Source organism: Chelonoidis abingdonii, chromosome 2 (genome assembly GCF_003597395.2).
Source record: "Chelonoidis abingdonii isolate Lonesome George chromosome 2, CheloAbing_2.0, whole genome shotgun sequence".
In the NCBI taxonomy this organism is placed as follows: domain Eukaryota; kingdom Metazoa; phylum Chordata; order Testudines; family Testudinidae; genus Chelonoidis; species Chelonoidis abingdonii.
Window position 1 is genome coordinate 87,090,618 of NC_133770.1, and position 16,506 is coordinate 87,107,123.

At 40.9% G+C, this 16,506-nt stretch overlaps 1 protein-coding gene across 5 annotated transcripts in view; it reads left to right on the forward strand.

Moving 5' to 3' along the window:
- Positions 1–16,506, forward strand: part of TRAK1 (trafficking kinesin protein 1) — a 190,442-nt gene that overhangs the window by 94,238 nt on the left and 79,698 nt on the right. Inside the window, exon 1 of one of the 5 annotated variants that reach the window (XM_032763371.2) lies at positions 5,016–5,333. The exons of 3 other annotated variants lie outside the window; for them this stretch is intronic. In XM_032763371.2, coding sequence (XP_032619262.1) covers positions 5,270–5,333 — 64 coding nt within the window. In that variant the 5' untranslated portion in view covers positions 5,016–5,269. Of the gene's footprint in view, positions 1–5,015; positions 5,334–16,506 lie in introns of those variants that run through there. One more of the 5 variants, XM_075062529.1, reaches the window with a different exon arrangement.

Genomic DNA, 16,506 nt, shown 5'->3' on the forward strand with positions numbered 1-16,506 from the left:
ACTAAATAGTTTAACTCTATTTACTTATCTGCTTTTTCATTGGAGCTAAATGTTCTCTTTTTGAAACAAGATTAATTAGTAAAAATTTAGAATATGGTCTATAGCAACAGAATCTACTTAAAACAACCTGAGCCAGGTCCTAGCAGTATGTGTTCAAAAGTTTGGGCTCCTCATATCTGTAGAATGCCTTCTTCTTGCAAGTTTACTGTACACAAGCCCATATGTACCTTTTTCCTTTGCACCTTCACTTCGGAAGTAGAGAGGTGGTAGACTAGAATGTTAGCAACAAGTTCGCCATTAATGATAGCTTGTGTCTGTTGGTATTTGATACATACACAAAATGAGAGACAGACAATACCCTGAAGTGTAACTGTTAACTGTTTTCTATCTTAAATTTTCAAAACATAACATCCTAGAAGCATGCCATGTAATTAAAATAATTGATTCTCATAAGATACAAATTGGATCAAGAAAATTTAAAAAAGAAACCTTTCCTAATATAATATCTTATTAAACTAGCCTGTTGTTGTTCAAAACAACATTGACAAAGCACTAAAAATACAGGGTAGGCAGTAATCCGGCACTGGCAAGGAGGTGAACAAGGTGCCTTAATAAAGTAACCTCGTCCATTCCTCATTTCTTCGATTCTGTGAAGCTAGAGGATGATTTGTTTTGAATTTTGTGATATGGGAGCAGGCTATCATTTACCATTGCTATTTACAATTGGCTATTATAAATTATATAAACTTCATAAATATTTGTTTCTCTTTCCATATTAGCATTTCAGATATTGGGAGTCCTATGTTTATTAACAATTGGAAACAGAAAACGATGTTTCTACCTTGTAATTTGTGATTGATTGATTTTGTTTTGCGATTACTCTTGATCTACAAATGAAATGTTGCCTCACATTCTCCTTTTGGGGAATATGCCTTCCTATCCCTCTACCCCGATATAACACTGTCCTCGGGAGCCAAAAAAACTTACTGTATTATAGGTGAAACCACGTTGTATCGAACTTGCTTTGATCCACTGGAGTGCGCAGCCCCCCTCTGCCCCCAGAGCACTGCTTTACCGTGTTATATTGGGTCATATTATATCGGGGTAGAGGTGTACATGTTCTCTTTTTAAAAATCCCTATCGTTCTAAAACACTATATAAATGAATTTTGAGAATCCCTTGAAAACATTAAGACGTGTTAAACCCTGTTTTTAATTTGTATTACTGTAGTGCCTAAGAGCCCCAGTCATGGACCATATAGGCCCTGTACAAAAATAGAATGAAAACAGTCCTTGCTCAAAAGGGAGTGTAACCTCACGAATAAGACAAGTGACAACAGATGGATAAACACAGACCAATTGGGGAGTACAAGGAAACAATGAGATAATATTGGTCAGCATGTAGCACTAGCAGGCTAACCGTTATGTTTTTTGTTGGCTTCATGTGTTTTGTAGTCCTTGGAGGAAAGAAGAGTTTTAAGGAGTTAGTATTGCAGATATTTATGGGAAGCTTCTCCAAAGCGTGAGCAGGGCAGTGTACATTTATACCATCCAGAGTTTATAATTTGCTCATAACTTATTTCAAAATATTTGCTGGGTAATGAAATCTTGCATTACAATTGCCTGAATTTCCTTATGTTCAAATATTTGATTATTTTTAAATTGGATAAGTAATACAATACCACGTCAGTAAAATGTGATCAGAATATACAACATAACATGGGGTTTTGTGATGAGCAGCCCCAGAGGAGGAGCTTGGGCTGGATAGAGAGAAAGGGATTCTCCAAGGATACCCCAAGTGCTCCATGGGTCAGGCTAAGATTAGGCATGTTTCATGAAAGTTCCAGACCTAAATTGTCCATCCCACTTCTGTGAGACCACCATTTTCACTTAACTAAGTAGGTGTTGCCCAGCTGGAAAATTTTTCCATAGAATTTCTTCTCTCTGCCATTGTGTTTTCTCACTATGATGGGGCGATTGTGCCACTAGCCCCTAATTTTCTCAGTTATGGAGTGGAGATGATAATATTGACCTACTCTACTTGTTAAGCATGTTGTGGTGCTTAGTTTTATAACATGTTCTGGCTATGTAAAGCAATATGTGAGTGTTCCTTTTTTTTTTTTTTTTTTTTTTTTTTTGGTGAGAAAGCTAAATCCTTTCCAATGTATAAAAATGTTTCCGACTGCTGACTTCTAACCCAATCTTGCAGAATACTGTCTGCAGAATAATAATAATAAAAAAGCAGCATTTTTGAACTCCCTTCCTACCCAGTGTTTACTCATCTCACCGAGAATTAACTTCGAAGCTTAATTGTGACCATTTAAATCCTAGTATTAAGCAAAGCTACTTTTAAAAAGGAAATTAAATGCTGGAGGAAAAGAAAAGAAAACCTTATACGTTATGGTGCCCTTTATGTTTAAAATGTCAGGAAATGCAAAAGTTCCTATAGCAAGGAAATTAAGAATAAAACAAATGGCATATATGTAAAGTAGTTGAGTTAATGTTTCTGTGGGACCCTTCATTTTTGCATTCCCTAATGTTGTTTTAACAGTGCAGCCTTAGAAGTGCTTTTAATTGTATGTGCAATTGACCCACTGTGTGTGTGTGTAAGGAACTGTCAAAACTGTGTGATTAAGTGAGATGGAATGGATTCTATAGTAATCCAGTTGTAGTCAAGGTTCTTGCATATAACAGTCACATGCTGAGTTAGAAAACACATTTATGAGTGAAAAAATGTTAGTTTCAAAGTTCAAACTGTGAACTCTTCTGTTCCATAAATGATTGTATTACTGCTCCATATGAAAGATTATACAGGGCTTTTTAATGGCATCTTATATTCCTTTGACTTTTACTTACCTGCAGTTTATGTGAATACCTTACCATTCTCGCGTAAATATTGACCATACCGTGCAACACACTGATCAGTAGAATTAAAGCATGTTTATGGTTTAAAGGCATCTGGCTACAACTTTACTCTTTAAAGATAAAAAATCTAAGGTTTTATTGAACTTTGGAAGGCATGTCAGGCTATGGCAAACCATAATCTTCATGGAGTCAGGGACCAAACTGTAAGAGATAACAAAGGATTCGTAAGAACTGGTCTTTGTAGTTTCCCTACTTTAATTTTTTTATATTGATTGTGCTGTTTACAGCATGATTGACTAGGCAGATGAAAACACAAACCAGGACACTGCAGTACTACTCTGATAGTTCTTTAATAAGAGAAAAACCCTGAATTATTCCTATCAAAACCGCAACATCCAAAGTTTGCCCAACTGAGAGTCAAAAGGGAGTGTTGTGTGTCACTTTCAATTTCTATTATAAGCAGGGAAGGGAGAAATATTTACTAGAATTTTTCAAAATTACTGCATAAAATGAGTAGAAAACATAATACAACTCGTCTCTCTAAGGGAATATGGGATGGTGTGGTGTTTGTCACTAGCCTAGGGCTACTGCTACACTACAGCTTATGTCAGCTTACGTGTTATGTAGCTCAAGGGTGTGAATTAGCCACCCCACGAGCGATTTAACTTATGCCGATTTAGCACTGTCCACATTAGTGCTCATGTCAGCTGGAGAGCTTCTCCTGCTGACATAGCTACCGCTGCTCACGGGGACTGGAGTAATTAAGCCAATGGGGAGAGCTCCCTCCTGTTGACTAGAGCAACTACACTAGAGAGCTCTCTAGTGTCGCCATTGCCTAGGTCTGGGGAGCTCTGGACTCAGGTCCTAGCATTTCCACTGCTTTCCTGTGCAACCTTGGGTAAGTCACTAAGTCTCTCTGTGCCTCAGTTCCACATCTGTGAAATGGATGTTACATCCCTTGCTCACAGAAGTGCTACAGTAATAAAGTCTTTAATATTTGTGAGGCTCAAATACTGTGGTCATGGGAGTTAATAACTAGATAGAGGGAAATGTATGTTTTATTATAATGGTAATGATATTACTATTAATTTCTATTGTAGCAGAGTCTAGTGGTCCAGTTACAGACCAGGCCCCCATTGTGTTAGGCACTGTACAGTCATGTACAAAAGATGTATTGTAAATAGAATATATCATTCCAAATCTCAGAAATCTTTTGTAAAGAACCCACTGGAGTCCATAAAAGATGAGGTAAGAGGAACATGTATGGAATATAAGAACAGAAATAACTCCCCCCCCAGCTGCAGATTTAATTGATTTCCTGACTATTGTTATAAATACTAATTTATTAAAATTCTATTCCACAACGAAGTATTTTATGATTTTAGTAGTTTAAATCCAGCCTATTGAAGGACCTGAAGGTGAATCCTTCTCCACACCAGATATTTTGGAAATTAAAAATACCGAGCAGTTGTGTGTAACTAGTTAAGCATGTTTAGCTATACAGAATGGCTGTAGCTTGCCATAATCCCTTGTTTTCTGCCACAGAGCGTAGATGTTTGAAAAATAGGTCACTGGTTCGCTGAGAAGGCAGAGGGCAAAAGTAGATGAGCTTATCCAGTGGGGCAATGTATTACTGTCTGGTTTTCTAGTTCCGCTCTTTCATCTTTAATTTTGTTTTTGCAAAATTAGTGCTTAACTACTATAACAGCGCAAAATAGTAATGTAGCTTCATTTTCCACCTGGGTTGGGGAGAGCTTCTAACATACGATGGGAGGTGGTAATGCACTTGATTTGCATTATTAAGGGGCAAAGGATCACAAGATTATGATATTGCAAAACAGAAAAAAGATATGTTTGTATTATAATAGAGGTTTGTTTTTCTGTGTGGGAATTTTTCTTTCTTTTTTGTGAGACACCCATTAGCTTTGTGAAGCCAGAAACAGCAGAATACAATTCCTCCGTCTTGGCATCTCTTTCAGATCCAGCCAGTCTCCATGGCAACATGTTAGACTGAAAGGTATGTGAGGACCAGGGAGGAAAGGAATGAGTTAGAAACAGCCCAGTGGTGGTGTGTGTCCCTCACGTCAGTATAGGAGCCTTTTGATAGGATGGTTTTGTTAACTCCCATCCAAGGCTCCTGTGCAGAGCTTTTTTATTAGAGCAGCTGCTAGGGTATCTGCTTTAGAAATCTCTCTCCTACACCCTTTTTCCTCCTCTTTTTTACTTTCTCCCCCACCCTTCTTATTTTGGCTCTAGCCTCTCATTGACAATGTGCAGCTCATTTTCATCATTCTGTCAGCGTCTCTGCACTTCAGTTTTTTGCAAAGGCTGGGAGGCATGGTTGCATTTCACTTGACCTCAGCAACACAGTGAAATATCTTCTATACTGCTGAAGGATACTGACTATGCAGAAATTTATTGAGGCGGATTACTATGAACTAGACTGGTATTATGAGGACTGCACGGATGGTAATTCTGGTTTGTAATTTGTTGATGCAGTATTTGTAGTTTGTACGACCAATGCATGGGTCTTGTACCCTTTTGAAAAGAAACTGAAGAAAAAGGCAGCGTTTTGGTGCAGCAGAGCTGTCTGGCCTGTAATATCTCAGCATCTGTTGGAAGCATGCTCCAGGAGACTGCTGTAAGGCTTTCTCTTTTTCAGTGGGAGTGGCAGATGTACATAATTACTGTACAGTCTCTTCCTCAGCAGAAGCAAATAACAGAGAAGTGCTAACTGTCTAAATATTATGAACCAAGCTAAAATTGCAATAACCTTGCTATAATGAATATTGCACTGAATTATATTTTGTGTGTGTGTGTGTACAGGAATGCTTGTTTGTGCATTATAGAGGCATGGCAGACCCTCTAATATGTACATATGTTTCTATAAAGTAACATGCTGTGTGTGTGTGTGTGTGTGTCAATTTTCATAGATGCAGATAGAGAACATTCTATGTATAAAATCTCTGTTTCTTAGAGCTGCAGCAAACTAGCCGCTAAAACTGCCAAATTGCAGACTCTGGCAAGCAAGTTCCCTGGAGCTCCTTGTGAGCTTTCTGCCATTTGCCGAGGTGGTGATTTCTTTATCGCAGTGCTAAGTGCGCTCATCAGTCTCGTGATAGAGGGTGTATGGGGAAGGCGGAGGAGAAAAGCCCAAAATTGCGTTGACTGTTTACTGGGAAATTCAAACTCCCCCATCCATCCATAGCACTGAAGTGGAACTCTTAAAACAAAATGTAGTGTTCAGACTATCGCTCTGTATTGGAATTTTTGTAAGCAAGGCAAGTCCTAGATCACCAGGGCATGAGACTAAGGACAAAAGGCAGCGGTGGGGAGAGAATGTGTGTTCAACAGCAAAACACTTCATGGTGCTTTTTGTGATAGCATCAGAGAGACTAATAGAGGACATGAACAATGTGTTTATAAGTCAAAATACGAGCTTTTTGTTCACCTGAAGTGTTGTGATTGGCATTATAATAGCACACATACGTGCTTAATTTGTTTGTCTATGTTGTGTTGTATAAAGTGGCCCTAGACTCACCTGCTTCTGAACTTGGAGAACTTCTATTTTTAAATGAATATTTCTCTGTATTTAGTGTGTGAGACATATCTAATACCTATTTGAGAGGGATTGTTTAGCTGGACCATTTTTCATTTGGTTTGACTCTTACGTAACAGTGTCCTCTAGTTATAACCCTAGTAAATGTTGCAGCATCTGATTAATCTGATTGATGTAGCAGACTGATGAGTTGGCCCAGTTTACGAAGCCTAAGAATTAGCGCAGTCATGTAACCATTAAAAAGAGTATGTGTTGATTACTGCAGTAAATACAGAGAGACCTTGTTTGATTTTGGGGAACAAAAGTGGTAAATGTATTCCATAATTCTTTTTGTGGTTAATGTCAGCGAGGCCAAAATGGCAGTGTGTGCAAGCATGTGGCATGAATGAGTATCAGAGCTGTGAGGGCTACTTAATAAGCAAGCGGTACGCTTAATTTTTATGTAGTGTGTGACATTTAGGGTAGGGTTGCCAACTTTCTAATCGCCCAAAACCAAACACCCGTGCCCTGTCCCTTCTCCAAGGCCCTGTCCCCGCTCGCTCCATCCCCGCTCCCTCCCTTTTTCGCTCTTCCCCCATCCTTACTCACTTTCTCCAGGCTGGGGCAGGGGATTAGGGTGCGGGAGGAGGGATGAGGGCTTTGGCTGGGGATGCAGGTTCTGGGTGGGGCCAGAAATGAGGGGTTCAGGGTGTGGGAGAAGGCTCCAGGCTGGGGCAGGGAGTTGGGGTGAAGACTCTGGAATGGGGCTGGAGATGAAGGATTTGGGGTGCAGGAGAGGGCTATGGGCTGAGGCCTAGGTGTTCGGAGTGCGGGAGGGGTGCAGACTGCGGCTGGGGATATAGACTCTAGGATGGGGCCAGGGATGAGGGATTTGGGATGCAGCAGGGGGCTGAGGCAGGGAGTTGCGATGTTGGGGTGGGGGGGCTCCGGGAGGGAGTTTGGGTGTAGGAAAGGACTCTGGGCTGGAACAGTGGTTGGGGTGTGGGAGAGGGTTGGGGTGCAGGCTCCCTGGAAATGGCTGCCAGGTCTCTGCAGCCCCTAGGCTCACCTGTGCCTCCCTGGCTGCCCATGTGCCTAGGGGCTGCAGGCATGTCCGGCTTTAGGGCGATTCCCCCGAGTCCCATGAATCAGGCCCCGCGGTGTCCGGAAGAGGGGCCCCGCACCCTCCGCTGAAATGCCGCCAGAACCAGCGGCCACCAATTGAGCTGCCATCAAATTGCCGCTGCTACCTTCGGCAGCATTTCGGCAGCAGCTCTTTTGAATCGGACCCCACATGTCCTAAAGCCAGCCCTGGCTTCAGGGAACTGGCAGCTGCTTCCTGGGAGTCCCGTGCTAAACTAGGGCAGGCAGGGAGAACGCCTTAGCCCCAGACCCCTGCTATGCCTTCGACCAGACTTTTAATGGCCTGGTCGGCGGTGTCAACTGGAACCGTTAGTGTCCCTTTTCGACCGAGTGTTTAGGGCACAAGCTCAGTGGGATAATCATTGCTTAGGCCCTGGTCCTGCAAAGAGCACCACAGGGAAAGACCCAGACTTCAGTGTCGTACCATGTGAGCACAGGCTCCATCCATTTGTGCTCCTTCCAGGATTTGAACTTTAATATGGAAAATAAGAGAAACTGGTGGCCAAATTTTGCAGCCCTTTATACTTTTCTATAAATTAAAATAAATGAAGGGTATCTATCTATATGCTCTAGGTTTCCATGGCACTACTTAAAAATATGTCCTAGGTACAGCGTTTTAAAGTAAACCATCACCATTTTAAGGTAAGTCTTCTGCTTAGGACAGTTCCCACCCTTACAGTTAAAATTCCCTGCCCCTTTGTTTTCAAAGTCCTGGGATAATTCTAATTTATAATGATTTTTTTTAAAGCAGGATGTAAAATTCTAAGGCAGGAAAGAGCAGTATTCAGTATTCAGTAGCATAATCACATTCCTTGTTGATATTAGTATAGTGACAAGATACTTCTAGTGGAGCTGACCAAAAGCCAGACAAATTCAAATTGGAAGCAAGGCAAAAAGCTTTGTAATAGTGAGAGGTCTCCATCCTTTGCCTTTCTGGAAGATGCTTTAGTCCAGTTCTGGAAGACTGTGTATTTGAGAGAGCACGGTGGACTTTTCATTTCTCCTTAAATGAAAGAAAATATAGCTGTGTTTAGAAGGCTCCAAATGTCAGCAGTGTTTTTACAACAAAGTTGCTAACTTGTTTTATGGGGATAGGAAATAGAAATGTTCACTCTTGCCATCATATGGTTCCACTTTCTTGAATCTGCTGCTCTAACAATTTTAAGATGTTTTGATGATTAAAAATTTAAAAGTGAGGTGAATTATTGATATTTCTTGTACATCTGTCAGAAAATGGGTTGAACTAACAATAAACATGTACAAATCTATAGGGAAGCAGTTATATTTAAGATTTTGGAGTGAGTGGAAGAAAACATTTAAAGAGACACAGTCATTTCAAATCCAGTCATTTAAACAAAATGAATTGTAGTTCCAAGTAGTACATATGTCCCTGAAATACTTGACTGGTTTCTGTTGCTGTACAAATCATGTTTTTCAGTTTTTATAACATGCTTTTCTTTCCCCTCTGGCTATGTCTAAATCCACACAGACAAAATGGGAAACTGAAAGTAAAACATAAATAGGAGGGGGACAGTTTTTCTTTAAATCCTTTAATTTAGCAATTTTGGGAATTGGTTGTAAAAACAGTAGGTCAGTGTGTGGAGACAAAAACATGATATAGTGGCTCTTGAAAGTGTCCAGTTCCAATGGAGTTGGGCTGCTGGGAATGCCAGAGAGGAGGCTTTAGGGACCAGAACCAGTGAGTCAGTACAGGTCCTCTGTGTGGATGATCCGGGCTTCTCAGGGGTATGCTAGTCTTAAGAGACAGTGTTTCTGTAAGCATGGAGGGGACTCTGCCTGCCTTTTGAGTATTGAGGGGTGTAGTCTGTCCCTGACACAAGGCATGCTTGCTTCCAACAAGTAGAGTGATTGTCCATCAAGATCCAGTTGTATGCTGCAAGGCACTATCAGTCCTATCTCAGTTCCTTAAGTTAGCGGTGACCTCTTAGGACTTAATGGGTCTTGCAGGCTTTAGCTGCTCCTGTATTGGTAGAGGGGAGCAGGTTCTTCAGGGTTCCATGTTGATATATGAATTTGGGTCTGAAATTAAGTCAGTTTTTTCCATTTAAAAAATGTAGAGGGAGATGGATGAAAAATATTTTTGGATGTATTTGGACACAGTACCTTTTAAAACACTGTACAATAGGAAACTGAAATTTTACAAAAGTATGGCACAACACTTCTTAAAGACCTCACTTTTATCTCATCCATAAGACGAGACAAAGTAATCTAATCTGTAGTGCAATGCAACTAAAAATCAGACCTCTCAAGAAGAGGTTTACATAACCATTGTCTAGTACAAGTGAATATACCACCCTTTTTTCCTCTGTCAAAGATGTGGAGTCCTAGATTTTTTTAATATTTGTGAATATTTTCCTTGTACTATACTGCTAAGACTTCTTATTTTGCTTTCTGCAGACAATGCCCTAAAACGCTACATCAGGGGTAGGCAACCTATGGCATGGGTGCTGAATGCGGCACGCAAGCTGATTTTCAGTGGCACTCACACTGCCCGGGTCCTGGCCACCAGTCCAAGGGGCTCTGCATTTTAATTTAATTTTAAAGGAAGCTTCTTAAACATTTTAAAAACCTTATTTACTTTACATACAGCAATAGTTTAGTTAAGTATTATAGACTTATAGGAAGAGACCTTCTAAAAATGTTGAAATGTATTACTGGCACATGGAACCTTAAATTAGAGTGAATAAATGAAGACTCGGCACACCACTTCTGAAAGGTTGCCGACCCCTGTACTACATTGATGATACAAAAAAGAAATGGCTCATCATTTGGTTAAATGAGTTCAGCAAATTCAGTCCTTGTACTTCTATTACCTCACCTGTAGTTAAACTCGATGGGCATAATACTGATCATCTCTGCTTGTGAAATATATTGCCCTTTGAACACCTGCTGCAGTAAAAACCCCAAACAAACAAGCTCTCAGACTTGTCACAGAGTCCTGAAAGATTTGTAAATGGTTGGGATTTTGAAATAATCTCTTACATAATGGCTTTTGCTGAGTATATTTTTCGTAACAGAGAGTAGGAGTATACAATAAATTCTTACTTTCTCTTTATCATATCCCAAGCTCAAATCATCCATGTTTCAGTCCAGTACCTCAGTTAACTGAAAATATTGTAAACAAAAGACATATTGAGCTGTATTTTTAGAAATGCTTTCATTTTGAATAATGACTAGATGCTTATATAATATGTAGAAACAGGAATCGTCATGTAAGTTAGCATTAATCAAATACACAGATGTGTTGCACAGATTTATTTTTTAAAATTACAGGTATGGGCAATTGAGTAGGAAAGAAATCTGTGATTCATCTGCATAGAGATAATAGCTGAATTTGTTTACACGGATGAGATTACCCATAGATGAGGTATACAGAGAGAAGAAAAGAGCACCAAGGACAGAACTTTGTGGAACCCACCTGGAAACTTTGAGGGAGTGTGAGGAGAATCCTCCAAAGGGTTCGAGCATTTACAGAGGTTGGAGGAGACCCAGGAGAGGAGAGAGTCATGAAAGACAAAGGAGGACAAGATTTCAAGAACAGAGTATGGTTGACTGGGTTGAAGATAACTGACAGGTCAAGGAGCATGAGGATGGAGTACAGGTTCTGAGGTTTGGCTAGGAAGAGGTCACTTGAAACTTTGGTGAATGTACGGGGTGGAAACCAGAGTGGAGAGGATCTAGGATGAAATTGGAAAAGCGGAATTCCAGACAGCTATTGTAAATAGCATGTTCAATGAGTCTAGAAATGGAAGGGAGATGCGGTGGTAGCTGGAGTAAGTAGTGTTGAAGGTGGGTTACTTTAAGATGGGAGCGACTAAAGCTTGCTTATATTGTAAGGGGGAAGAGCCAGACTAAGAGAAGAGCTTAAGGAGAAGAGTAAGGGAGGGGATGAGAGTGGGTGTGAGGGAGAGCAGGAGAGGGGCTGGGATCACTAGAAGAAACAGGAGTTAGAGGACAAGAGCAGAGGAAAATTTCTGTAATAATGAGAAGGATGACAGTGTTGCAGGAGGGGAAGGAAAAGCACGCCAAGGGGAGGGAGGAGGTCACATTGTATTTTCTCGATTTTCTATTGGAAGAAATCAGTGAGATCCTGCACAGATAGAGGCAGGAGAGAGGAGGGTTTGAGGAGTGAGTGTGTTCAAAAAAAAACAAAAAAAAAAACACCACACAACAATGGGTTGTGAGCATGTTATTCACTAAGTTTGAGAATGTAGAGTTGTTTAATTAGGAAGATGGAAGAACTGAAAGAGGAGGTAATTAATTTGTAGTGGAGGAAGTTAACCTAACTATGGCATTTGCATCAGAGACATTCCACAGTAAGAGAACAGGAGCAAAAGAGGAGGATGTCGGAAGTGACCCAGAGTTGAGGGCTGGCAGGGATATCTTCATGTACCCACACTTTACTTAGTTACCAGTTTATTTCATAACTTTTTTCTAAAAACATAATTGTAGATACATGTGAAAAAGGATTTACAAACCTTTACAAACCTTTATACTGTTCCTTTTCATTGTGGAAGATAGAACTAAGGTTCATCGAGATGGACACACCTCTCAAAATTCACTTTTTAACCATTTTAAAGTCCTTCTCATCCCCCTTCCAACTTTCTGTGGAGTTCCACTGGGCTCTGTCCTTGGTCCCCTTCTCTTCTCTTTGTACACTTCATCTCTGGGCAATTGCATTCATGTAAATGAATTCAACTACTTTCTATATGCAGAGGACTCTCAGATCTACCTCTCTGCTCCAGACCTCTCTCCCTCTATCCAGACTAAAATTTCAGCCTGTCACTGATATCTCCTCCTGGGTATCTAGCAGTCAGCTCAAGTCCAACATGGCTGAAACAGAGCTCCTAATCTCTCACCTTCTCCCACTCCTGTTAAGCCTCCCTGCTTCTTCCTTTGTTGGTCACTGTGGACAACACTACCATCCTTGTTGACATCCAGGGTACAGGCTTGAGTGCCATCTTTGTCATAGACCTCTCTCTAGGACCTCATCTCCAGGATATGCATAAATCTTACTGATTCTTACTGTATAACGTTTCTAAGATGCAGCTTTTTCTATCCAGGCATGCACATAAAATGCTCATCCAGGCTCATATCTCATGTCTTGATTATTACAACATCTTTCTCTCTGGCCTTGAGAAATGCAGTCTTGCCCCACTCTTATGCATTCAGAATGCTGCAGCAAAGATATTTTTTTCTGAGCCTGTTGCCTTGACCACGTAACCTATCTTTTCTTCTGCCCACAGGCTCCCCCTTTTCTATCACATCAAACAGAAGCTAATTCTCTTTGTGTCCTTGTTGGCCTTTCCCCACCTTATCTATGACCTGTCATTCACTATCAAGATGTTAACTCCTGTTCCTGATCAACCCATCATGCCAACCTCCATCACCCACTTGTTTAAATTTTCAAACATATCACCTTTGTCCTTTCTCCCATGTTGCCCATCACACTTGGGAGGAACTCCCTGTAAACATTCAGAAAGCTAGCTCATTATCCTTCTTCAAATCCCTCATCAAAACTCTCCTTTACTGTGATGCCTACAAAAAAATTGACAATGGCTAGGTTGCTCTTGTGCTGAGACCATTGCTTATCATGTTGAGCATAATTTTCTCATTTTTTTCTCCTTGTATTCTGTCATCTGTCTGTATCCAGCTGTTGCCTTTTGACTTACACTTAAATTATAAATTCTTTGAGGCAGGGACTGTCTGTATCTTCTGTGTTTGTACAGCCTCTAGCTGAAGGGTTCCCTGATTGGGGCTCCTAGGAGCTATGATCATAAAAATAATGGAAGTAATAACAATAGTGGGTAGACAAATCTGTGTGTGGCTTTTGAAAAGGTATGTGAAATGTATAGCGATCTAAACCGCCCAATGTCTTCATTGCTAGACTCTAGATGTCTATGTAAATCCTTCAATGAGTGAGTGAAAATCAGGAAACACCATCTTTAAGCAAGCAGGCTTAAAACCCAGGGGATATTATTGCACCTGTAGCTGGTGGTGTAAAACTAATATGTGTGTGGAGAAATCTTTTGCTCTTAAAATAGCATGGTTATCATTAGAGTTCATTGTGGTGAAGTGTGTACACAAAACTAGATGCTGCTGATAAAGGGGAGGTTGCTAGGTCATTAATACATTACGATTTTTTTGTAAACAGTGAGTCATGGTGAGGATGTTGCCAACACTTTTAATCAAACCCTTTCAGACATAGTTTGTAGTTCCTGATTTGTTTCTCTTTAGTAGCACAGTTTGTTCAGAGATACAGCTTTACAGGAGAAATACATGCCTTTGTGACCAGCAGGCTTGATATGTTGTGACTCTCTTGAGCCTCCCAGCGGGGTTTCTCCCTCTCTGTCAGCTTGTTCATTGCACTGCATTGAGCAAACCTGATCATAATAAATCTGCTCTGTGTACTTGTGTGTTGACCTATAGTTGTTTGTAATGTTTTCAATACTGTGGTCACTGATTGTATTTGAAACCCTCTCCTTCAGCCTTGCTTGGTAAGTATGTGTTCAGACACTGGTTTGAGCATTAGCCTGCTAAACCCAGGGTCATGAGTTCAATCCTTGAGGAGACCACTTAGGGATCTGGGGCACCTACCTTTTGTAGATCCTATCATTGCATCTTAGGTCAGCAAGCCTTTGCTCTCTTGACATCTTTCAGTCCCATCTTCTAAACACGTCTCTATTTTTTACAGTGCAAATCCCCATGCCTGTTAATAATGACTGAAGCAGAACAGCACTGTTTTAATGATACTATCAAAAGAGGCCACAATGTTGTGCTATTTTAGTAGTCATTAAAATTTTTTCTTGTTCTCAGGATCCCTTGTTTTATCAGACTTAATATGTGACTCAAAGTAAACATGCCAGCACCTATGCACATCCACCAGTTTGTTTTCACAATGGCACGCACGCTAAGTTGAGCAGATTTAGTGTTTTTTTCCCCCCTGCTTGCAACAAGGTTGCAGGTGTGGTGGTAGAAGCTCAAATATGAGACAAATGTTAAAGTAGGTTGATGGGTTTTCCCCCTTACAACTTTAACAAGATCACTTTGACATTCCCATTTTTGGAAGAGTATTAATGATTTGATGGCTTTTTTTTTTTTTTTAACATTCTCTATCTAGAGATAAAAATTAAAATCTATCTGGTAAATTAACACTGTCAACTTGATATATTCTGGTGTGATAATGCCAGCAAGTATTTCAAATATGTGGGTGCAACCCTTCTCATAAAAGAGCTCCTGCAAATATCCTAAACCTCTGCTAAAGAATCAGAACTGAGTGTCCAGCTTGTAAGCTTACTATGCATGAAATGGTAACTGAAATCCGTGGGAATAATGGATATGGAGGGGTTGCAGGATGGGGCCCCGCTGTAGACACTCTCTCCAACGTGCGCCTGTTTCAGTGAACAAAGGCCATAGTAAATGATTTGTCAGCTACAAACTAGATTAACTGAGAAGGATATTACACACAGGCTTGGAATGCTTGACTTCTGGCTCTATCCTGAAAACACTAGCAAGCACAGCTCTTGCTCTGTGAGTAGTCCCCTTGAAATGAAAGGAGATACTGACAATAATAAACACTACATCAGTCTTATCAACTTTCATGAATTTTATTGCGAGTCTCATGATATTTGATGGTTTTTCTTAAAGCACCAGCTGACAGAAGCAAAATATTTAAGAATCCCAGCTTTTACTTAAGAAAAAAAAAATCTAGTCTTCATGTGTGTTGAGATAAACTTGAAAACATGAGGAAAGTATACCCTAAAGGTTCAGAAATCAGAAGGCAAATAAAATAAACCCAAAACTTCTTATTTAAAAATCATCTCATCATTTTGGGGCCAATCATGATTTTCAGGGAATCTGACTTGTAATTTTTGAACACTTGCTATCCCTGTACTGCTTTGTAGAACAATAAGTTTTGCAGAATCAGGACTTGGTAAATGGCAGTAGGAGAGTCCTCCTTCCACCCAAAAACTTGCAATATTTTTCCATCTTTAATCATGTGTGATACAGCATGGCCAGAGGGCAGCATAAGAGTGTTAGCAGGGGGCCTTATTCCCTGCCAAGGGAGGAAGGTTTGCTTTAGATTAACTAGAACAGCTGTGGCCAATTAGAGCACCTAGATTTCAATACCTTATTCATTCCACAAGTAGAGTGCTGGATTTCTTCGTTCCATTTGTTTTCAGCTCACTCAGGAAGACACCATCTTGTACCTCACCGAAGCACCTCCCCAGGGAACAAAAATAACGCGTTGTTGAAGGAAGAATATGGAAGACTCTCCGCTACTACTCCTGGGGCGGGGCGGTTTTACCACTTTAAAAGACTGATCACGCCCCTCCAGTATAGGATCAAAGAAAGAAACGCCAGAGTGACGCGGTGGTTGTCTTCTTGCAACCTTGCCATTTTCCGGGTCAGCATAGGCTGACAATGCGGGCCTCTACGCACACTGCCGTCTCGTCCCGAGTAAAAACCCAACCCTGTTGTTAAGCGGGGGGATATGATACAGCAATGCCAGAGGGCAGCATAAGAGTGTTAGCAAGGGCTATTCCCTGCCAGCGGAGCAAGGTTGCTAGAACTGACAGCCTGTAGGCCAATCCAAGCACCTGACGCCAGTTAGAGCACCTGACTCCAGTCATGAGAATAACTCCCTGCTTCAGTCAGACAAGGGTGTGGTAGATGTAAGGAGAAAGGTTGGATTGGCACGCAGAGGAATGCAAGAAGAGAATGATTGTCCAGAGAGAATAGAAGGTTTGAGGAGTGCTGCGGCTGGAATTGGGAAGCCCAACAGAAACCCTAGGTATAGGGGCACAAAGGCTGTTATAGAAGAAGGCGAGAAGCCCCTTCACAAGTGAGGTATGGGGGAAGTAACCCAGGAAAACCTAGCAATGCATGGTTCACACACACCCAGGCCCCGGTTGGACCTGGATAGAAGCGGCCAGGTCG